The 23642-nt window shown below is 43.8% G+C and overlaps 1 protein-coding gene across 1 annotated transcript in view; it reads right to left on the bottom strand.

The window, feature by feature from the left end:
- The window catches only part of GLDN (gliomedin), a 66259-nt gene that overhangs the window by 24214 nt on the left and 18403 nt on the right, over positions 1–23642 (bottom strand). The window contains exon 2 of the mRNA XM_032297466.1: positions 5366–5417. Coding sequence (XP_032153357.1) covers positions 5366–5417 — 52 coding nt within the window. The remainder of the gene's footprint in view (positions 1–5365; positions 5418–23642) is intronic.

Raw genomic sequence — 23642 nt, forward strand, 5'->3', positions numbered from 1 at the left:
GGGTTCAGATGAATCCAGTTGATTTTGCTCCCACAAATAGGAATGTCTTATTGTCAACTATTCTATTTGAGTACTCAGACAAGCTAATGAGTTTGTAACTTGAACTGTTGATTTCCTATTCTTCTCTCTCTCTTTCTCTCTCTCTCTCTCCTCTTTTCCTTTTTAAGATAGAGCCTCACTCTGTCACCAGGCTGGAGTGCAGTGGCATGATCTTGGCTCACTGCAAACTCCGCCCCCCAGGTTCAAGCAATTCTCCTGCCTCAGCCTCCCGAGTACCTGGGACTACAGGTGCATGCCACCATGCCCAGCTGTTTGCATTTTTAATAGAGACAGGGTTTCACCATGTTGGTCAGGATGGTCTCGATCTCTTGACCTTATGATCTGCCTGCCTCGGCCTCCCAAACTGCTGGGATTACAGGTGTGAGCCACTGCACCTGGCCCTTTTTGTTTCTTTAGACTACATATAATGATTTGCCAATATTGGCATGGCAAGGTCTTTCCATAAATCTAAGCTTGTGACCATTCACAAAACAAGCATTAACTAAGCACTTACTATGTACATCAAACTCCACCAAGAAATCTTTGTCCCTGTATCTGTCACGTTCACAGTCTATGTGGGGAAGGTGAACTCTTTGAAACCATAATGTAGTATGAGAGAGCTACAGTGAAGTGTCCACTCCCATACCTCTGACAAGGGGTACTGGGGAAGTGTGGGCACTCAGTGGTCTGAGAAGGGTCCTGGAGCCATGACATTGAAGAAATGGGGCTTAATGAGATCTGGCACTCTATGCATGGGCCACCAAGAGTAAAGGTACAGAGGTGGGGACTTACAAGATTCAGGGTGGGAGGAAGTGAGAGGACTAGCCCAGCTGGAGTGTGGACAGATGAGGCTGAAGAAGGACCTGGGTATGGTGGGTGGCAGAAGCACTTGACTGCCAAGCCAAGAAGTGTAGATGGTATCTGTGAGGCAGGAGGGAGCCATGGAAGGTTCTTAGGCAGGGGATGATGCTGTGAAAGCAATGTGGATTTGACAGCCTCTTTCTAGCTGGAAGATGGATAGAGCTAGGTGCAACAAGACGAGAGAGACAGTGACAAAGAGGCAGGAACAGAGACATGGAGGATGACTATTGCAGAAAAAAAAACCCCAGGGAATCCTTGTAGTTAAAATCAGTGACAAGGTTGTGGATAAATGTGCTGACTGTGGTGTTGTAGAGAAAGCTAGAAATTCAAGAGGTATTTCAGCAGAACGAGCAGGAATCCATGTCTGATTGGGTAGGAGGCAAAGGAGTAAGCGTTTCAGGTAACAGGGGGCCTGTGATACAGATGGATAGCGTCTATGTTGACATATTCCTGGGAGAAATAGGTGTTTGAGGGTATGCTTTCAATACATAACAGTCCTACTCTGGGCAAAAATGGTTGGCTAAAAGTGGCATCACATTCTCTAGGGTCAGTACAACTTGCGTCTCCATGACTTTACCACCAGATGGCACACACGTACTGGGAAGGGGGTGATGTGGCCAGTTAAGAGAGTCAGAGGAAATCAATTAATCATCGTTCCCGACGACAGAGGGAGCCATATTCAGATTGGTAGAAGGATGCTTTGACTGTAAGATGGACGACTTGCCAGTACACAGTAGGTTTCAAGATTTCCCAAGACAGTCTGATAACCATGTCCATGCATCGGGACTGTTGGTGAGAGCTCCCGGCTGAAGCTGTATATTCAGGACACATTGGCGTGGCCAAGGGTCTTACTATGGTGAAGTGCTTAGATTAGGGTTTTCTGCAAGAACTCCACTGATGCCCTAAGGATAGCGTTCCTCTCATATGAATCCAGAGAATTGTCTGCAATGCCTATTAAAATGCAGATACCCAGGTCCTATCTGGAGTTCCTAATTCAGTTTGGATTTAGAGTGAAGCCCAAGAATCTGCATTTTTACCAAGCGTCATAGGTGGCTGGGATGCAGACGGTCATGGGCCCTCTGATGTGCTATGAAAATTTTCTGGGAAAAGAATCAGTCACCATCAGCAGACCCTTAGAGGGGTTCTTGACCATAAAAAGGTTCAGAGCTACTAGTCTTAAGGCAAGAGTAAAAAGTCTAGGCTAGAATTGGTAATGGAAGAGGGGGAGGGCCACACCCCACCTGGAGAGAGGCAAGTGAGAGAAGAGGCACCAGGAAAGAGAGAATCATCAGAAGACACGTGGAGGAGGAAATCCAGGAGGTCTAATGCCCCAAAGCTAGAGGAGGAGGAGAGAATTTCAGAAGAGAAAGGAAGACAGTCCCAGACAGCTCAGCAGTTCAGGCAAACATAAAACGTGTTGAGGCATAGGGAACTATGGTGATGGCGGGATGCCCTCTTGTCCTCTCAGAATGCCAGCCCGGCTCTCCAGGGGCCCCAACATCTGGAAGAGCCCCCAAATGGGTCAAATAACATCAAATGTCATGATATGTGCCAACTGAGTGTTTAGAAAACTTTTTCAACTCTTGACCCTTCTTTTTCTTGAATGCCACATCCTCAAGGAATATGTGCAGACATCCATGTTCCTGCTAGCAGTGCATGCAGGGCTGGTGCCCTGGGCCTGCCACCCATGCAGGTTCATAGGGTTTCACCTCACAAGGGGGCTTCAGGTGTGGGCTTAATGCTCTGCGGTCACCACTTAGAAATTCCCAATGATCTGGGCTTTGAATTTGTGTTTTGTAAATGAAGTCCAATGGGTCAATAAAGTAGGCACAGAGGGCTTGGTGGAGTCCCACTCCCACCACCTTCCTAGGACAGGTTGCCTGTCATCTGCTCCCTTGCCCCGTGATGTGTCCTCTGTACTCCTTGCCCTGTCAGTAACTTCCGCCACCTTCCACCCCAGTAGGGACCCAGGCACAAGTGCAGGAAAGGTGGGGCTAAGTGGTGCTGTGCCTGCCTACGTCACAGGGCAGGACCCCTGGTTCCTGTGAGGGTCTGTGCTTTCCCAATAAGTATTTCATGCTTTGGGGAGTATGATATTAGGCAGCAGATAAAAACTCACACCAAAACAGGTCAAGACTGGAAGAAAGAAAGAAGCCCTTTTTTTTCTGCTTCTTTTGGACAAGAAACCCTGCATTTTCATTTTTCACTGGGCCCTGCAAATTATGTAGCTCACAGTAACTGTATCCATCCCACACTCCTAACCAGAATTGATTAAAACTGGGTGGATGCTTGGTAAGAGCTGAGCCATGCAGATATTTTTTTTTCCTTGAAATCTAAAATTGGCCACATGCCCCTAGTTATGTAAACTTGAGGTCTGTGATGGCCATGAACACTAAAAACAAGTCAGTCTGCAGAGAGAAGTGCCAATTCCAGTCAATTTGTGCTGGCTTTCTGGAACAGCAGAAAAGAATGCTACGAGGCTGTGCTCAGCGTCACTAACCCGTGATTGATATTTGCCTAGGTACAGAATGAGAGAGTAGTGACAAGTATCATAACTGGGTTAGGCTCACTTGCCGGCAAGGAAAATGTGTAGTGCTTCTGCCCCCATAAGCAGTTCAGTAACTTGATGATTCCCAGCAAATCCACATGAAGAGGATGCAGTGAGTGAAGAATCATTCAAGAACATGGCTTCTTCAAGACACCTGCTCTCCCAGAAGATATGCTTCTGGGTTCCCAAGGAAATGTGGGCTCCCGAGTAAGATGTATTCAGAAAAACATACGGTATTTGACAAACTCTGTACTAGCAAAAATAACTAACTACTTGAGCTAGGGGATTAGGCTCACAATCCAACTGAGATGTTAAAGTTTGCACAGAATGGCATAGCATCTGTCCTGACTGCCGTAGCAGTGATAGCTGGATGAGGAAGAGGAATGGGAGTAGGGTTGCCTGGTCACAGCGGGACCAGCCTCAGGTTATGAGAGCCTGCTTTTCGAAGATGAATGCAGTGGAAAGCTAAATCTCGTTCCTGGTCCCCAAGCCCAGGCTCTGCTCTGGCACATCTCCCTGCCAGGCATCCTCTTAGGGCTCAGAACCAATGCTCTCTGTCCAGCCACTGGAGCTACTCAGTTCATTCCTGGGTCCTGTCATGCACCCTCCTGCCAACTACCCTGTCCCCAGTCCAGGCCTCATCCCAAAGCATCCTCTTGCTTTGCAACTTGTATTTTTCACATCTAATTTTAAGTGAAGAACTTTCTGTTTGAAAGAGGGCCCAATTTCAATCTGGCATGAAAGGAGAAGGTGCTGTCTTTTGAAAAGCATTTGGAAGTGCTAAAGGAAAACCTACTCAACCCACTTCTAACACGGATGTCATCCCCCACCTCCCTGCCGATCTCTCCTAAGTGATCTCAATAGCTCCGTCCTGTGCATTCACTGTACAGCCTGGCTCTCAGGTCTGTCACTACAAAAAATAAAATGAAAAAGGAAGATGCTTTTCCTGTGCCTCTCAACAGGCTTTTGTGCCTGTAATTCTGTTCTTCCATTTCTCTAGCACTCATTACTGTCACATATAACTCTGAAAAGGGACTTCCAGAGATGGAAGAAAGATGCTTAAGCTATAAGAGTTTCAGAATAAAGGACCAAGCTGTTCTGAAGATCTTTAATTTCCAGTGAGGGCTGAAATACGACTTGAGTTATTCAATTAGCATTTCCCAAGAAGCCACAGGATTAGAGTTTTTCTCTCGGAGGCCAAACTAAGTGAACGTGAGTCAGACTTGGATTTGGGGTTCCTGAGGGGAGCTTCTTTCTTACCATCTCACCTCCGTTCACACACTCACATAACCACAGCAAACTCACATTGCACTCCTAATGCAAGGCAGGTAATGAGAAGGAGGTGAGGGAAATATTGCTAAAAAGGGCTAGGCTTCCTACAACCTGATACAAACTGTGCAGGGTTTCTCAACCCTAGCCTGGCCTCCCCAGGGACTGGGACCATCAACTGAGAGGTCCTGCAAAAGCTTCACGTGGCTTCAAGGTCTCATGGTAATGTTTTAAAGTCAGAGGGGATGGTTCTAGCACTCCATAACATACAACTGGGCCACCACACCTGTACTTCTGATAACAGAACTCTATTAATTAGCAAGGACTTTTCCCTTCCTCCCCCACCCCCACTCTGTTAAAAACTCATGGGAATAAGAAAAACATCTCTGGCTCTGGTTCAAGATACCACATGTTTCTAATTACCCAAGTCCTAGTTATTTTCCATGGCTCTATTTCTATGGCAATACTGAAAATACTATTTTTCATAATCATATTACAATGGGCTTTCAGCTCATTAAAAACATCTGGTGAAAGTAAACCAACATGTATTTTTATAACATCATGTCTTCCTAGGTGTTCATTCTGCCTTGGGCCTCCGGCAGCACATGTGCGCGTTGTATGGACGGCTCTGCTGAGCAGCTGGCCTACCTGTGAGGCAGATGCCCTTGGTGCTGTTGCACAGGTCCACCATCACTCGGATCTGCAGGGGAGAGAGGGTCATCAGAGAAGACAGTAGGCAGTGGGCCCTGGGCTCACCCTTTATTCACATGAGCAGAAAGCAATCATAGGTAGTCACCAAGTACCTTCAGGAGAACACGCAGTTCAAGGAAATTGCAGTGATGTCCCACATCATGACAATGCAGTCAACCATAGATCATGCACAACGGTGATTTCATAAGATTACAGTGGAGCTGAAAACCTCACTTGTGCAGTCACGAGAGAATGTCTTGGTGCAATGCATGACTTTGTGTTTGTGGTCATGCTGGTATAAACAAACCTCCCACACTGCAGTGTGTAGAAAGCATAGCACGTATAATTACGTATGGCACGTCATACTTGAAAACAAATGACTACTACTGCTTTATGCACTTACTATATTATACTTTAAAAAGTCTTTTTTTAAAAAGTTTCCAGCTGACATCTTGACTTCACCATATTTTGCATTGTTATTTTAGAGTGTACTCCTACTTAGAAGAAAAAAGTTAACCGTAAAACAGCCTCAGGTAGGTCTTCAGGAGGTATGCCAGAAGAAGGCACTGTTACCATAGGAGATGACAGCTCCGTGCATGTTACTTTCCCTGGAGACCCTCCAGTGGGACGGGATGTGGAGGTGGGATACAGTGATACAGACGAGCCTGACCCTGTGTAGGCCTATGCTAATGTGTGAGTTTGTGTCTTCATTTTTAACAAAAAAAGCTTAAAAAGTAACAACAAACAAAAAGCACCAAACTTTAGAAATAGAAAAAAGCTGACACCATAAGGATATAAAGTATTTTTGTAGATCCATACAATGTGTTTGTGTTTTAAGTGTTATTATGAGTCAAAAAGTGAAAAGAAATTTAAATTTTATAAAGTGAACAAGTCACAGTAAGCCAAGGTTAATTTATAAAGAAAAATATTTTAAAATAAAGTTGCCTAAGTGTATAGTGTTTATAGAGAATAGCATGGGGTACAGTCATGTCCTGGGCCTTCACATTCACTGCCACTCACTCACTCACTGACTCTCCCAGAGCAACCCCAGTCCTGCAAGCTCCATTCCTGGTGAGTGTTCTATACAGGTGAGCCATTTTGAATCTTTCATACTATTGTTTTACTGTACGTTTTCTATGCTTAGATACACAAATATTTACCATTGTGTTACAGTTGCCTGCAGCATTCGGAACTCTAACACGTTGTATAGGTTTGTAGTCAAGAGCAATAGGCGCCCTCAGAGAGCCGAGGTGCGTTGTGGGCTAAGCATCTAGTTTCGTGCAGGTCCACGCCATAATGTTTACACAACAAAATTGCCTAATGACACATTTCTTAGAATGTATCCCTGTCATTACATAACATATGACTGTAGTTAACATAAAGCTTAAAAGAAACCCTTAAAAGATGTAAGAATATTTGTTATCAGCAGCTTATCTATCAACATTATTAACAGAAATTCCTTGAATTTCTGTGGAATTTTGGCAGAGCATGATGAGGGAATTGCCAAATCCAATTACCATGACTGTAATGAGTCAGCCCCCACAGCATCGGAAGGGCTCAGTTTGTGGGCCTGAATAGAAGGGGTGGTAAGCCTAGTGGTGGGATGAGCACAGACAAGGTACTTAGCCTCTTGGAACTCTGGTCTTTTCCTCTGAATAATACAAGCACCTGGCCTTGAGGATTGTACTTGCTCAGTACCTGGGATGTGGAAACTGCCCCTGGGTGGCAGTGATTCTCATGTCATGTGGACACTCTCCCCTGGATGACCACCTGTGGTGGATGGTCACTGCAGCATGCCATTAGTCTGATGTTTTGAAAACCAGTGGAAAACATCCGGCTTCCCCACATCCACTGTTTATCTCTTCCCATTTTCCACACTGCTCCAATGAGCTTCAGAGAAAACGAATCTGATCGGGCTAAATTCTTAGGCTGATACTGAAAGATCTCTAGAATAAATGAAAAAATGCAAATGCAGAACAGCACATATAACATACTTTTGTTTATGTAAAACAGTGGTGCACACAGAAATGCTTCTATATGCTTCTCTCTTGCTGCTTTTAAGATACTCTCTGTCTTTCCAGAATATTTCTGGAGATAGATCTAGGAAACCTCAAGTGAGGGGAAAATGGAGGGCCAGGGTGGAAGGGGCCTGTACTAAACATGATACACCTTTGTCTTTTTCAAAATTTCACTGATTACTCTTTCCATTAAACTGTTTTTCAAAATACCAAGTTTTGATGTGAAGGGAAAATGATTTTGTCTTAAATCTAGATTTATTCTGTTTGTTAGGAGATCCAGAAGAAAACTCATACTGTATTTACTTTGTGTCAAGTATGTCAACCACAATTTATTGACTGCTTTAGAAACTTATCGTGAAATATATCATACATATCACACATAAAGAAAATGTGGGCCTGGTGTGGTGGATCATGCCTGTAATCCCAATGCTTGGTAGGCCAAGTGGGAAGATTGATTTGAGTTCAACCAGCCTGGGCAACATAGTAAGACCCTTTCTCTACAAAAAAAATTAAAAATTAGCTGGATGTAGTGGCATGCAACCTATAATCCCAGTTACTTGGGAGGCTGAGGTGGGAGGATTGTTTGAACCCTGGAGGCTGAGGCTGCAGTGAGCAGTGATCCCACCACTGCACTCCAGCCTGGGCAACAGAACAAGACCCTGTCTCCAAAAAAAAAAAAAAAAAAAAAAAGGAAAAGAAATAAAATGTGTACAGATAATTTAATGATGGATAATATGACAAACACATATATATGAAATGAAATGGAAGCTTATCAATGCCTTGGAAGCCTTCCAATGTCCCCTCATCCACAACAGCTCTCTGAGTTGGAGTACACTGGGCAGTATTACTCTCCATTTTATTCAGATAAGTAAGTAGAGATTTAGAGAGATGGCATCATTTACTCAAAATCACACAGCTTACTGGTAGGAGAATGGGACTCAGCTCCAGGTTTCCTAATTCCAGGTCCATTCTACTTTCTATTATGTCTTTGGTGATTATCTTAACATCACCAGAAAGAAAAAAAAATTGATTCACTGCTTTTAGTCATTTTCACAAATCAATGTAATCAGCTGCACTAGGAACAAAATTTATTGTCTTAAAAAATGTGTAATTGCCCATTTAGAGGACAAGAAAAGACTTCACAATGGCTTCATTTGCTGCCTGGGGGATCACAGCAGAAGGGGTCATTGGAAACAACAGAAGCATCAATAGGGAAATCAGCCTTTCTCTTTGGTACTCATCACTGATCTGGGGCAGGTGCAGCTTCTGTAAAGACTAAGAAGCAGTTTTCATTTCCTGACCTTTGGTTTCATTTGTATGCTAAATGTCAATTTAGATATTTACCAGTAAATTATGTTCATCTTTACTAGAGAATAGTCTTTTAGTGAATTTCGGCTGCGTATATAAGATTGTATTGAGATGAAACAGATGGTATGAAAAGGCGCTGCCAGAAAGTTAGAAAAAAACTTAAAAAAAAAATAAACTTTAAAAAAAAAAACCACTTTTTTTTCTGGTCATAATGATTAAAAATTGGAATGAAAATAAGAAAACTCCCAATTGCAAGTTACAAAAATCTAGATGGTCAAATTAAGGAGTCATATTTGGCATAAGGGGCTTCTTAAAACTTGAGGTAGGTCTAGAGAAGGCTGAAGCTGGAAGAGTCCTTAGAGGTCATTGTCCTGGGGGTCCTGGGCATGACCCATTCATGTTGTGGCCCTGCCCCCACCTTGGAGGGAATCTCCCACTGCTCTCCCCCTCCCCTGCCCATTACTGTCACTCAGCTCCAGTCTCACTGGCCTTGTTGCCAGTCTTGGCTATGCCTAGTGTGCTGTGCCCTGCATCTTTACCTGGCGGGCTTCACTGATGCCTCAAGTCAGGCTTTCCCTGGTTCCCAGCTGAAGGGAGCCCAGGCAGCCACTCCCCATCACGTCAACTGGCCTTTTGTCTTGTAGCACTTATGATTATCCAGTACAATTGACCTTGAATAACAGGTCTGCACTATGCCCACCTGTACACCAATTTTTATCAGTAAATACAGTCAGTTCTCCATATACACAGATTCTGCATCTGCAACCATCCACAGTATTCAAGGAACGCGAAACTCTCAGAAACAGATGGCTGACTTTCCATATACATGGGATCCACAGGGCCAGTGTCAGGACTTGAGAGTATGCAGATTTTGGTATTCACAGGGGTTCTGGGCCCAATCCCCCACAGATACTGAGGAATGACTGTATTATCTCACTTACGTATTTATTACCTACTCTTGCTCCCCAGAGAAAGGAAGCATTCTGTGAGCAGGAAAGCTTGTTCTTTGTTTTGTCTGCATCTCCTGTACTATGATTTGAATACGTCCTCCCAAACGCATGTGTCGGAAACATAATCCCCAACATAAGTGTTGGGAGGTGGAACCTAAAGGAAGACATATAGATCTGCAGAACTCCACCCTCATGAATGGATTAATGCTGATTATAAGAGGGCTTGAGTTCACTCTCTTACCCTTTGCCTTCTGCTGTGGAATGATGCAGGAAGAAGGCCTTCACTAGGTTCTGGTTCCTCAATCTTGGACTTCCCAGCCTCCAGAATTATAAGAAATAAATTTATATTCATTAAAAATTACCCAATCTATGAGACCAGCACAAAAGAGACTAAGGTACCCTGTGTCTTAAATAGTGACTGGCCTCAGGCCTGGAACTTCTCTGCTGAGAAGTGGTTCAAGCGGGAAAGCACATCAACTATCTCCAAGGGAGAGTTTCCCTGAGAGAAGCAGACAATGAATTGCTAATCAGTTCATGACATGAGCGTCTGGCGGTGCTGGGGAGAGGGTGGGTGAGGCACAGGTAAAAAAAGTCCAAGCCAGCCACACTAGCATGGAGGACGAACTTTGTAGGAACGATGGGCTGTCAACCTGAGAGCAAGATAATAAAACAGGACCCCCGGGGGTGGATCCAAGATGGCCGTTTAGGAACAGCTCAGGATTACAGCTCCCAGTGAAAGCGCAGAGGGTGAGTGGATGCCGCATTTTTATTGCCCACAGACTAGGAAATTCCCAGACGGAGGAGCTCCACGGGTCGCCAGTGTGGCTGTTTCCGCCAGCACGGCTGTGTCGGCCAGCGCTGCTGCTTTGCCCCGCATGGCTGCTTTGTGAGCGCCCCGGCGCAGCGGTTCTCCGTACAAAATACACTGGTCTGGGTGCTCTTTTGGCTGGTGATTGGAGCCACGGGAACCTGCCCATTCATCTGTTTAAAAAGGGGACCGAACAGGGAACCAGGACAGTAGATTCCAGGGCAAAAAAAGTGCCACGAATCTCAGTTCCACTGTTTAAGCCAGCGCAGTGAGTTGCCGCAGGGGAAAAAACACAGAGATCCCGGTGCCTCTTCAACAGGTGACTGGAACACCAACTTAAAAAAAAAAAGGCTCTGAGGTAGGGAGCCAGGCGATCAGGCTCAGCTGGTCCCACTCCCACAAAAGAACAGCAATCAGAAACTCTCTGGATTGAGAGTTTCACAGCAAGCACAGCTGAACCCGGGACGGTCCAGCTCTATGGGGGAGGGGCGTCCGCCATTACCAAGGCAGCCCATCACTATGGAGTTAGTCAGCCAATGCTGAGGCAGCCCGCTGTTGCCAAGGCAACCCGCCATTGCTGAGGCAGCTCACCATTGCCAAGGCAACCCACCACTACAGAGAGACTCCGCCTTAACAGAGGCGGACCACCATTGCCGAGGCAGTTCTAACTACACCCATATAAACAGGACTGCAGGGAAGTTCACTCAGCAGCTAGGCAGAGCCCACAGCAGCTCAGCAAAGCCTCTACAGGCAGACAGTTACTAGGCTGCCTCCTTGCTGGGCAGGGCAGTTCTGAAGGAAAAAAAAAAGAAGGCAGCAGCATAATGGAAACTCATAAATAAAGCCCTAAATCCCTGGGACAGAGCACCTGGAAACAAAAAGCGGTTTATGAGTTCTGCTGCAGCAGACCTAAACATACCTGCCCAGCAGCTCTGAATGAACAATGGAGCTCACAGCTCAGCACTTGAGCTCCTATAAAGAACAGACTGTCTCCTCAAGCAGCTCCCTGACCCCTGTATATCCAAAGAGCCACCTCATAAAGGAGAGATCAGACTGACACTTGGCGGGTATCCTTCTGGGACAAAGATAGCAGAAGAAGAAAACTGGTAACAACCTTTACTGTTCTGTAGCTGCTGCAGGCGATCCCCAGGCAAGCAGGGCCTAGAGTAGACCACAGCAGACCTACAGCAGAGGGGCCAGACTGTCAGAAGGAAAACCAAGAAACAGAAATAACCTCATCATCAAGTAGAACGTCCACTCAGATACCCAATCTGAAAGCCAGCAACTACAAAGACGACAGGTGGATAAATCCATAAAGATGGGAAGAAACCAGCACAAAAAGGATGAAAACACCTGAAACCAGAACACCTCTCCTATTACAAGGGATCACAACTCCTCACCAGCAAGGGAACAAGGTTGGATGGAGAACGAGTGTGATGAAATGGCAGAATCAGACTTCAGAAAGTGGGTAGTAAGAAACTTCTATGAACTAAAAGAACATGTTCTAACCCAATGCAAAGAAACTAAGAACCTTGAAAAAAGATTTGATGAAATGCTAATGAGAATGGACAAAATAGAAAGGAATATAAGTGAATTGATGGAGCTGAAAAACAAAACACAAGAACTTCGCGAAGCATGCACAAGTATCAACAGCCGAATTGACCAAGCAGAGGAAAGGATATCAGAGGTCAAAGATCAACTCAATGAAATAAAATGGGAAGGGAAGAATAGAGAAAAAAGGGTAAAAAGGAATGAACAAAGTCTCCAAGAAATGTGGGACTATGTGAAAAGACCTAATCTATGTTTGATAGGTGTACCTGAATGTGACGAAGAGAATGAATCCAAGCTAGAAAACACTCTTCATAATATTATCCAGGAAAACTTCCCCAATCTAGCAAGGCAGGCAAATGTTCAAGTCCAGGAAATACAGAGAATGCCACAAAGATATTCCTCAAGAAGAGCAACCCCAATGCACATAATAGTCAGATTCACCAGGGTTGAAATGAAGGAGAAAATACTAAGGGCAGCCAGAAAGAAAGGTCAGGTTAGCCACAAAGGGATGCCCATCAGACTCACAGCAGATCTCTAAGCAGAAACCCTACAAGCCAGAAGAGAGTGGGGGCCAATATTCAACATCATTAAAGAAAAGAACTTTCAACCCAGAATCTCCTATCCAGCCAAACTAAGCTTCATAAGTGAAGGAAAAATAAAATCCTTTGTGAACATGCAAGTACTCAGAGATTTTATCACCACCAGGCCAACTTTACAAGAGCTCCTGAAAGAGGCTCTACACATATAAAGGAACAACCAGTAACAGCCACTCCAAAAACATGCCAGATGATAAAGAGAATCAACACAAAGAAGAATCGGCATCAACTAATGGGCAAAACAGCCAGCTAGTACCAAAATGGCCGTATCAAATTCACACATAACAATATTAACCCTAAATGTAAATGGACTAAATGCCCCAATCAAAAGACACAGACTGGCAAATTGGATAAAAAGCCAAAACCCATCAGCGTGCTGTATGCAGTAAACCCATCTCACGTGCAAGGATACACAAAGGCTCAAAGTAAAGGGATGGAGGAAGATTTACCAAGCAAATGGAGAGCAAAAAAAAAGCAGGAGTTGCAATTCTCATCTCTGATAAATTAGACTTTAAAGCAACAAAGATCAAAAGAGACAAAGAAGGACATTACATAATGGTAAAAGGGTCAATGCAACAAGAAGAGCTAACGAAGATCCTAAATATATACGCACCCAATACAGGAGCACCCAGATACATAAGGCAAGTTCTTAATGACTTACAAAGAGACTTAGATTCCCACACAATCATAGTGGGAGACTTTAACACCCCATTGTCAATATTAGACAGATCCACAAGACAAAAAATTAACAAGGATATCCAGGTATTGAACTCAGACCTGGACCAAGCAAACCTAATAGACATTTACAGAACTCTCCACCCCAAATCCACAGAATATACATTCTTCTCAGCATCACATCACACCTACTCTAAAATTGACCACATAATTGGGAGTAAATCACTCCTCAGCAAATGCAAAAGAACGGAAATCATAACAAACAGTCTCTCAGACCACAGTGCAATCAAGTTAGAACTCAGAATTCAAAAACTAACCCAGAACCGCACAGCTTCAAGGAAACTGAACAACTTGTTCTTGAATGTTGACTGGATAAACAATGAAATGAAGACAGAAATAAAGATGTTCTTCAAAACCAATAAGAATGAAGACACAACATACCAGAATCTCTCAGATACATTTAAAGCAGTCTCTAGAGGAAAATATATAGCAATAAGTGCCCACATGAGAAGCAAAGAGAGATCAAAAATTGACACCCTATCATCAAAATTGAAAGAGCTAGAGGAGCAAGATCAAAAATACTCAAAGTCTAGCAGAAGACAAGAAATAGCTAAGATCAGAGCAGAACTCAAGGAGATAGAGACACAAAAAACCCTTCAAAAAATCAATAAATCCAGGAGCTGGTTTTTTGAAAAGATCAACAAAATAGACAGACCACTAGCCAGATTAATAAAAAAGAAAAGAGAGAATAACCAAATCGATGCAATAAAAAATGATAAAGGGGATATCACCACAGATTCCACAGAAATTCAAACCATCATCAGAGATTATTACAAACAACTCTATGCACACAAACTAATAAACCTGGAAGAAATGGATAAATTCCTGGACACTTGCCTCCTGCCAAGCCTAAACCAGGAAGAAGCCGAAACCCTGAACAGACCCATAACAAGGTCTGAAATTGAGGCAGCAATTAAGAGCTTACCACCCAAAAAAAGCCCAGGTCCAGATGGGTTCACAGCCGAATTCTACCAGACACACAAAGAGGAGTTGGTACCATTCCTTCTGAAACTATTCCAAACAATACGAAAAGAGGGAATTCTTCCCAAATCATTTTATGAGACCAACATCATCCTGATTCCAAAACCTGGCAGAGACTCAACAAGAAAAGAAAACTTCAGGCCAATATCCATGATGAACATAGATGAAAAATCTTCAATAAAATACTGACAAGCCGATTGCAACAGCACATCAAAAAGCTTATCCACCATGATCAAGTAGGCTTCATCCTGAGGATGCAAGGCTGGTTCAACATACACAAGTCTATAAACGTAATTCACCACATAAACAGAACCAAAGACAAAAACCACACGATTATCTGAATTGAGGCAGAGAAGGCCTTTGACAAAATTCAACAGCCCTTTATGCTAAAAACCCTCAATAAGCTAGGTATTGATGGAACGTATCTCAAAATAATAAAAGCTATTTACGACAAGCCAACAGCCAATATCATCCTGAATGGGCAAAAACTGGAAGCATTCCCCTTGAAATCTGGCACTAGACAAGGATGCCCTCTCTCACCACTCCTATTCAATATAGTACTAGAAGTTCTAGCCAGAGCAATCAGGCAAGAAAAAGAAATAAAGGGCATTCAAATAGGAAAGGAGGAAGTCAAATTGTCTCTATTTGCAGACGACATGATTGTATATCTAGAAGACCCCATCGTCTCAGCCCCAAACCTCCTGAAACTGATAAGCAAGTTCAGCAAAGTCTCAGGATACAAAATCAATGTGCAAAAATCACATGCATTCCTATACACCAATAACAGACTTAAAGAGAGCCAAATCAAGAACAAACTTCCATTCACAATTGCCACAAAGAGAATAAAATACCTAGGAATACAACTAACAAGGAACGTAAAGGACCTCTTCAAGGAGAACTACAAGCCACTGCTCAACGAAATAAGAGAGGACACAAACAGACGGAGAAACATTCCATGTTCATGGTTAGGAAGAATCAATATCGTGAAAATGGCCATACTGCCCAAAGTAATTTACAGATTCAATGCTATCCCCATCAAGCTACCAATGACCTTCTTCACAGAACTATAAAAAAACCACCTTAAACTTCATATGGAACCAAAAGAGAGCCCACATAGCCAAGTCAATTCTAAGCAAAAAGAACAAAGCTTGAGGCATCACACTACTGGACTTCAAACTATACTACAAGGCTACAGTAATCAAAACAGCATGGTACTGGTACCAAAACAGAGATATAGACCAATGGAACAGAGCAGAGGTCTCAGAGGCAACACAACATATCTACAACCATCTGATCTTTGACAAACCAGACAAAAACAAGCAATGGGGAAAGGATGCCCTGTTTAATAAATGGTGTTGGGAAAACTGGCTAGCCATGTGCAGAAAGCAGAAACTGGACCCCTTCCTGACACCTTACACTAAAATTAACTCCAGATGGATTAAAGACTTAAACATAAGACCTAACACCATAAAAACCCTAGAAGAAAATCTAGGCAAAACCATTCAGGACGTAGGTGTAGGCAAGGACTTCATGACCAAAACACCAAAAGCATTGACAACAAAAGCCAAAATAGACAAATGGGACCTAATCAAACTCCACAGCTTCTGCACAGCAAAAGAAACAATCATTAGAGTGAATCGGCAACCAACAGAATGGGAAAAAATTTTTGCAGTTTATCCATCTGACAAAGGGCTGGTATCCAGAATTTACAAAGAACTAAAACAGATTTACAAGAAAAAAACAAACAAGTCCATTCAAAAGTGGGCAAAGGATATGAACAGACACTTTACAAAAGAAGACATACATGAGGCCAACAAACATATGAAAAAATGCTCATCATCACTGGTCATCAGAGAAATGCAAATCAAAACTACATTGAGATACCATCTCACGCCAGTTAGAATGGCGATCATTAAAAAAACTGGAGACAACAGATGCTGGAGAGGATGTGGAGAAATAGGAACACTGTTACACTGTTGGTGGGAGTGTAAATTAGTTCAACCATTGTGGAAGACAGTGTGGCGATTCCTCAAGGACCTAGAAATAGAAATTCCATTTGACCCAGCAATCCCATTACTGGGTATAAATCGTTCTGCTATAAGGACACATGCACATGAATGCTCATTGCAGCACTGTTTACAATAGCAAAGACCTGGAACCAACCCAAATGCCCATTGATGATAGACTGGATAGGGAAAATGTGGCACATACACACAATGGAATATTATGCAGCCATAAAAAACGATGAGTTTGTGTCCTTTTGTAGGGACATGGATGAACCTGGAAACCATCATTTTCAGCAAACTGACAGAAGAGCAGAAGATCAAACACCACATGTTCTCACTCATAGTTGGGTGTTGAACAATGAGAACACATGGACACAGGGAGGGGAGCACTACACACTGGAGTCAGTTGGGGGGAAATAGGGGAGGGACGGTGGGGGGTGGGGAGTTGGGGAGAGATAGCAAGGGGAGAGATGCCAGATGTAGGTGATGGGGAGGAAGGCAGCAAATAACACTGCCATGTGTATAGCTATGCAACAATCTTGCATGTTCTTCATATGTACCCCAAAACCTAAAATCAATAAATGGAAAAAAAAAAAAAAACAGGACCTCCAAGAGCTCAAGACGAACACACCATTAGCTGTAAGCATCACTGAAGAATGAGAATTATCTGCCAGAAGAAACACTGGGGCCCATCAGGCTCATCGCCCAGGTGGGAAGATCAATGAAGCAATGGACAGGGACATATTACATTGTGTGGGGACTAGTTCTCAGCATTGAATGTATGGTAGCTGCTATGGTTTGAATGTTCTTTCCAAAACTCATGTTGAAACTTAATCCTGAATGTGGCAATATTGAGAAATGGGGCCTTTTAGGAGGTTATTGGATCATGAGGTCTCTGTCCTCAAGAATGGATTAATAATCCATTCATGGATTAATGGGTTATCATGGTAGTGGAACTGGTGGCTTCATATGAAGAGGAAGAGAGTCCTGAGTGAATACACGTCAATCCCGCCATGTTATGCTCTGTCCCACTTGGGACTCCTCAGAGAATCCTCACCAACAAGAAGTCTGTCACCAGATGCAGCCCATCAACCCTAGACTTCTCAGCCTCTATCACTGTAAAAAATAGATTCCTGGCCAGGCACAGTGGCTCATCCCTGTAGTCCCAGCACTTTAGGAGCCCGAGGTGGGCAGGTCACCTGAGGTCAGGAGTTCACATGATGAATCCCTGTCTCAAAAATACAAAAAAAATTAGCTGGGTATGGTGCCTTGCTCCTGTAATCCCAGCTACTTGGGAGGCTGAGGCAGGAGAATCACTTGAACCAGCGAGGCGGAGTTTGCAGTGAGCTGAGATCAAGCCATTGCACTCCAACTTGAGTGACAGAAACTCCATCTCAGGAAAACAAACAACAAACAAACAAACAGACATCCTTTTCTTACAAATTGTCCAGTTTCAGGTATTCTGTTATAATAAACAGAAAGTGGACTAACGCAATAGTGATAGAGGAAAAGATAGCACAAACGGGCCCTGCTCGTAGCCTGACCAGATTTCCCAGTTGTTTTCTCTGAAAAGGGAATTATTCTAATTGGATTAGTAGAACTCTTGGGGATCTCGGCCAAGGAAGAGGCCCCAGGAGAAAAATAACAGACTTCTTGCTAACCTGGCATCAGATGGCTTGAGCTTGTTTTAATTCAAACTAAATAGAGAAGGGACATAATATGGCAGTATCTGTTAAAAAGAAAATGCTACAAATTAGTAATCCCACTTGGAAGAGCATGCAGTGATATCTGGACCAAAATGCTCAATGCAACATTGGTGGCAGAACATGCAAAACACCTAAAGGTTCATCAATAAGGGTCTTACTGAACAAATTTTAAAGGATGAGGTAGATCTATATGTACTATCGGAAAGACAGCCTTGGCATGGTGTTAAGTGACAAAGCAAAGTACAGCCCAAGCCACACAATGCAACACAACTTTTTGGTTGAAAAGATTACCTAGATGTTTCTGTATATGTACACAGAAAAGCTGGGAGGGCCACGAACCCAACCAACTGATATTCTTCCCCCTAGAGACTGAGACTAGGAGATAAGAAGAGTTTTTTTTTTTTCTTATTTTTATTTTTTGAGATAAAGTCTCGCTCTGTTGCCCATGCTGGAGTACAGTGGCACCAACTTGACTCACTGCAACCTCCATCTCCCAGGTTCAAGTGATTCTCCTGCCTCAGCCTCCCAAGTAGCTAGGTCTACAGGCACCCATCACCACACCTCGCTAATTTTTGTATTTTTAATAGAAACAAGATTTCACCATGTTGGCCAGGCTGGGCTTGAACTCCTGGTCTCAGGTATCTGCCCACCTTGGCCTCCCAAAGTGCTGGTATTACAGGTGTGAGCCCCTGGACCTGGCAGATTTTTTATTTTTATTTTTTTCCAATTTTTAGTTTAGATGGTTGTAAAGGTGTGTTGGAATAATAGGTGATTTTTACTTTGCTGTGTTTTTAGTAATCCAGAGAATAGAAAGTATGTAAGTGCTGTGTGAACCCAAATATCACATTCTCACAATTACTCCCATCACTCAAAATTATTTGGACTGATCTCTATTGTTTCTAGACAAATGAACAGAATGAACTAGAACTCTTGTCCAGTCTAGTGATTTTCAAATTGTTCATCAGCTATAAGACTTTTCTTTTTCTTATATATGTATCAAATCCCAAAATATAAAGCAAATAAAAATGGAGCTGCCCTGAGTAAATAGGTGGGGTTGACCTTAGTGACTTGTCTGTAAAATGAGAGGGTTGGACTTGAAAGATGATTTTCAGACTCTGCTCCCATCAGAGGATGCTGGGTAGGAGGTGGTGAGAATACTCAGAGGATGTGGGGAGGAGGGATGCCCAGAGAAGCTATGGAGTAGCGGGTTTAGGATTACCCAGCTGGCTTCCAGAGCTGAGACATTTCCCCTTCATCTAGTTTTTCTTTCTTTCTTTTTTTTTTTTGGAGACAGTGGTTCGCTCAGTTACCAAGGCTGGAGTGCAGTGACATAAATGTGGCTCACTGCAGCTTTAACTTCCCAGGCTCAAGAGATCCTCCTGCCTCAGCTTCCTAAATAGCTTGGACTACAGGCATTTGCCACCATGCCTGGTTAATTTATTTATTTTGTAGCGATAGGATCTTTCTGTGTTATCTAGGCTTGTCTCAAACTCCTTGGCTCAAGTAATCCTCCTGTGTCAGCCTCCAAAGTGCTGGGATTATAGATGTGAGCCACTGCTACTTTTTCATACTACTCAGCCTTTGCAAAAGGAATTGTCTGAATTCAACTTCAAACAGATTTTTTTTGCTTTAGTGTACTTTGCATACAAATAGGATATTAAACTTTTATGAATAGATGTGTGATTTAAAATGTGTCAATTTCTGTGTGTAGGTGAAAGGCTTATTAAATCAAAACCATATCTTTCTCATCAGAATGAATAGAGATAAACGTGGTAAGTTGCTACTGCTCAAAGGAACTTGAAACCTCACAGTGTTTGGCTGGCTGCTCTCCTGAACTCCCTTTGTCTCACCTTTTACTCTCAGGATGAATTCATCAGAAGTAAGAGAGCAAACCTGCTCATTATCATCAGCTACTCTGGTTTGTGTGTTGCTAAAGCAGTGAGGACTGTCATGGTTTCTCTGAAATTCTCCAAGCGCAGGCTGCAGTTCGCTAGCTGGAACACTGTTTAAATGCTAAGTCATTTTCCAGGTCTGACCTATTTTGTAACTTAAATTCCATCTCTTTTAGACAACTGAATATTCTGTATGACTCTCCTTAATTATGCAAACTGCTGTTATTATGTTCACGCAAACAGTCCTGTTAGAAAAAGCTCCAGGAGCTGATAATTCACCTTACCATTGGCTGAGATTACTTAGGCTGGAGAGATGGGGCTATGAATGTGATGGTCCACCTGCTTGTCACTGGAGGGTTAGACCACAGATGTTGGAAGAAACCTTCATGGGATCTGAAGCTGGGGTCAGACACCCTGGACTCATTTCTGGGAAAGGCAGGAGTTTGCATAGGGACCAAGACATGGTGAGGGCATGCTGCAAACACCAACGGGAATGTGGGTCTTGCCTTTGTTAAATGTAAATAAATAAAACTGGAGGCAACAGTTTAGTATCCAAGGCCAGTCACTCATAGCCACATAACCAAGACTTAACTCTTACTGATTCCCTGCCCCCCAAAACATTAACACTCAAGATAAACAAAATGCTCGGTAAACTTTTCATCTTACCAAGTTGATTCAATGAAATTAAACCAATCGACTACAGGCAAATCAGCTTAAATAGACATATCCCTTAAGAAAGAATAAATGATATCCAATCCTGAAACAGGCCAAAATGCTTCCTCCTCTATACTCTTGAAACTGAGCTGTAACTGCTATAAATTTGAGACTTTGTGCCACTTTCCAGTTTGAGGTCTCTTAGTTCATGAACTTTTCTTTGTATGTACAATAAACTCTTTTTTTTTTTTTTTTGAGACGGAGTTTCACTCATGTTACCCAGGCTAGAGTGCAATGGCGCGATCTCGGCTCACCGCAACCTCCGCCTCCTGGGTTCAGGCAATTCTCCTGCCTCAGCCTCCTGAGTAGCTGGGATTACAGGCACGCACCACCATGCCCAGCTAATTTTTTGTATTTTTAGTAGAGACGGGGTTTCACCATGTTGACCAGGATGGTCTCGATCTCTTGACCTCGTGATCCACCCGCCTCGGCCTCCCAAAGTGCTGGGATTACAGGCTTGAGCCACCGCGCCCGGCCAATAAACTCTTAAAAATCCTAACTTAACCTAATTTTGATACCTCGTATGCAGCTTCTTAGAAACACAACAGTGGGATTCTGGGGTGTGACTCCTAGACCCCAGCTGCTATTGGGCTGCAGGTGTTTAACAGCTCAAGTGAGCCTGTTCAGCCATCTTTTACCATCCCACATTAGCGACCTGGGGGGGCAAGTGTTACTGTCAGTTCATCCTGCCAGGAATCTGCAGCGTCCAGCAGACTCTTGCTCAGCCTTCCCCAAAAAGCCCAGTTCCTACTGACTGCCCCCTTCTGGGCCCAGCAGTGTGGCCAGTCACTGGCTCACTTTTTTGCTGTTACGCTGGCTTCTCAACTAGGCTCTGAATGGTAGAAACTATTTTGTCCTTTTTCTGTTTGCCACATTCACTCATCCATTCCCTTTTCAGCACTAGAATGGCACCGAGCACAAAGTAGGTACTCAAAAAAGACTTCCGTATTCATTACTTGCTCAACTGGGAGGGGAATGTGCTCCCCAACCAATGACATTCCTTTCAGACAGGCAGTCACTTTGTTTCCAAGAACTGAAAACCTCTCATGGGTTACATGCTTCTGTTTGTGCCTACTTGTTTAGGATAATTTGATTTTTGTAGGCACTCCACTAATCCCTAGAAAACAGGACTTTGGAGATGCTAGGGTCATCTAGTCAGGGGTCCCGAGACGTGGCTAGACCCCTCCTATCTCTATCAACATCACAGCAAAACCAGAGACCACTGATGTGGCCTGGTTTGTAGGGCAATAGTACACAAGCCTTTCACACTATCTTGAGTCAGGGCCGTTGGTGAGGTTCTGCGCCCAGGGCTGGTCAGGGCTGGGCAGCCAGGTTGATACTGGGGTGCTGACATGTAAAGGAGGCTAAGACATCACTGAAAATGCAATGCCATGGGGAAGGCATGATATTCAACAGATCTTCCTGCTTTGCTAAGGGGATTAGGATGGCAATGGAGACCAGCCTGCATTTCAAGGGGTAGGGCTTATTCTCGAGTCATTTGTTTTGCTGAGTAGAGTCTGCAGAGCTAAACTGAATTGGTGGAGACTGGGTGGAGTCTCCAGCAGTGCTCCTTCCCACCCTGCCTCCATCATTGTCCTGATTCTCTAATAATATCTTAGACAAATCATTACCAAGTGTTGGTTTACAAACCAAATGGGTGAACTTCAGTTCACCCACAAGCCCTGGCCAGGCATCTCACACGCAAGGGCTGTGGGAACCACAGGAGCAGGGGCTCTGCTCAGGATTCCTCAGCAATTGCAGTTGGAAGGGGCAGTTCCAGCAGACGCCTGCGTGCCAATGTCTCTGGCAAAATTACTTTCAGTTGAAATCAGGGCTTTGGCGAAGCACTCCGTGTGACATTAATATTGGAAACATCTGAGCATGGCTGAAATTCCTGAAAAAGCATTTCCTCCCCCAAGTGTGCTTCTTCGGGATCTGAAGGCTGAATAAGACAGCAGGGGTGGTAGATGGTCTGGGAGGTTCTTCTTACTGACCACAGCAAGACCCTAGACAGATTCCCAGCCTCTCTGATGACATGGAGAATGCAATAGGAAAAGTGACAATATTTACCCAGGGAGTGGCTGTGAGGAATTTTGCATGTTTGTGCTGTTATAGAAAAACATTTGGTCTTGATTTCAATGTAAATCAATTCTGCTTTCTGAAAAAATCCTCAATTCATACTTTTTTTTTTCAGACAGGGTCTTACTCTGTTGTCCAGGCTGCAGTGCAGGGGCGGCCTCCATCTCCCAGGCTCCAGCAATCCTCCTGAGTTGCTAGGACCACAGGCCTGTGCCACCACGGCTGGCTAGGCTTTAGATTTAATGTAGAGATGAGGTCTGCCTATGTTGCCCAGACTGATCTCAAACAACTGGGCTCAAGCAACCCCGCCTCAGCCTCCCAAAGTGCTGGGATTACAGGTGTGAGCCACCTTGCTTAGTCGAATCCATGCTACTTTAATAAAGATGCTCATGAAAGTCTAATCACCAGCTCAGTCTAAAAACTGAATTCAAAATGTAATCTGAGTAAATCTTACTAAGATTTATAGAAAGAGCCAGGCACAAACAGATAAGTGCCTTAACCCACTAACTGTAAGTTGTTGGTCATTATAACCACCGTCCTAAACCTTTCCCCTCTCCCACCTGGAGACCTACAGTCTCCATCAAGCCCCTGGTTTTCAGCCTTGCTCAGTCTTCAGTTCAAGCAACAGCCACTCAGTAATGACAAGTCCTTGTGCTTTTCCCTCGGTCATTTACCTGGTTAGATAGTAGCTGCCGGCAGCAAGGCCTCCTTCTTGCATGAACTGGCTGACCCAGTTCCAGAACCAAAAATCCTGGGCCACTCTCAGAGGTGGCCTCTGACCATGTTCTCCCAATATGCCTGTGCTTGGATTGTTCTTCCGGGTCAGGAACAGACAGACAGACAGACACACACACACACACACACACACACACACACACACACACACACACA

The sequence above is a fragment of the Sapajus apella genome, unplaced genomic scaffold, assembly GCF_009761245.1.
Source record: "Sapajus apella isolate SASKATOON/1434 unplaced genomic scaffold, GSC_monkey_1.0 scaffold37, whole genome shotgun sequence".
Taxonomy (NCBI): Eukaryota; Metazoa; Chordata; class Mammalia; order Primates; family Cebidae; genus Sapajus; species Sapajus apella.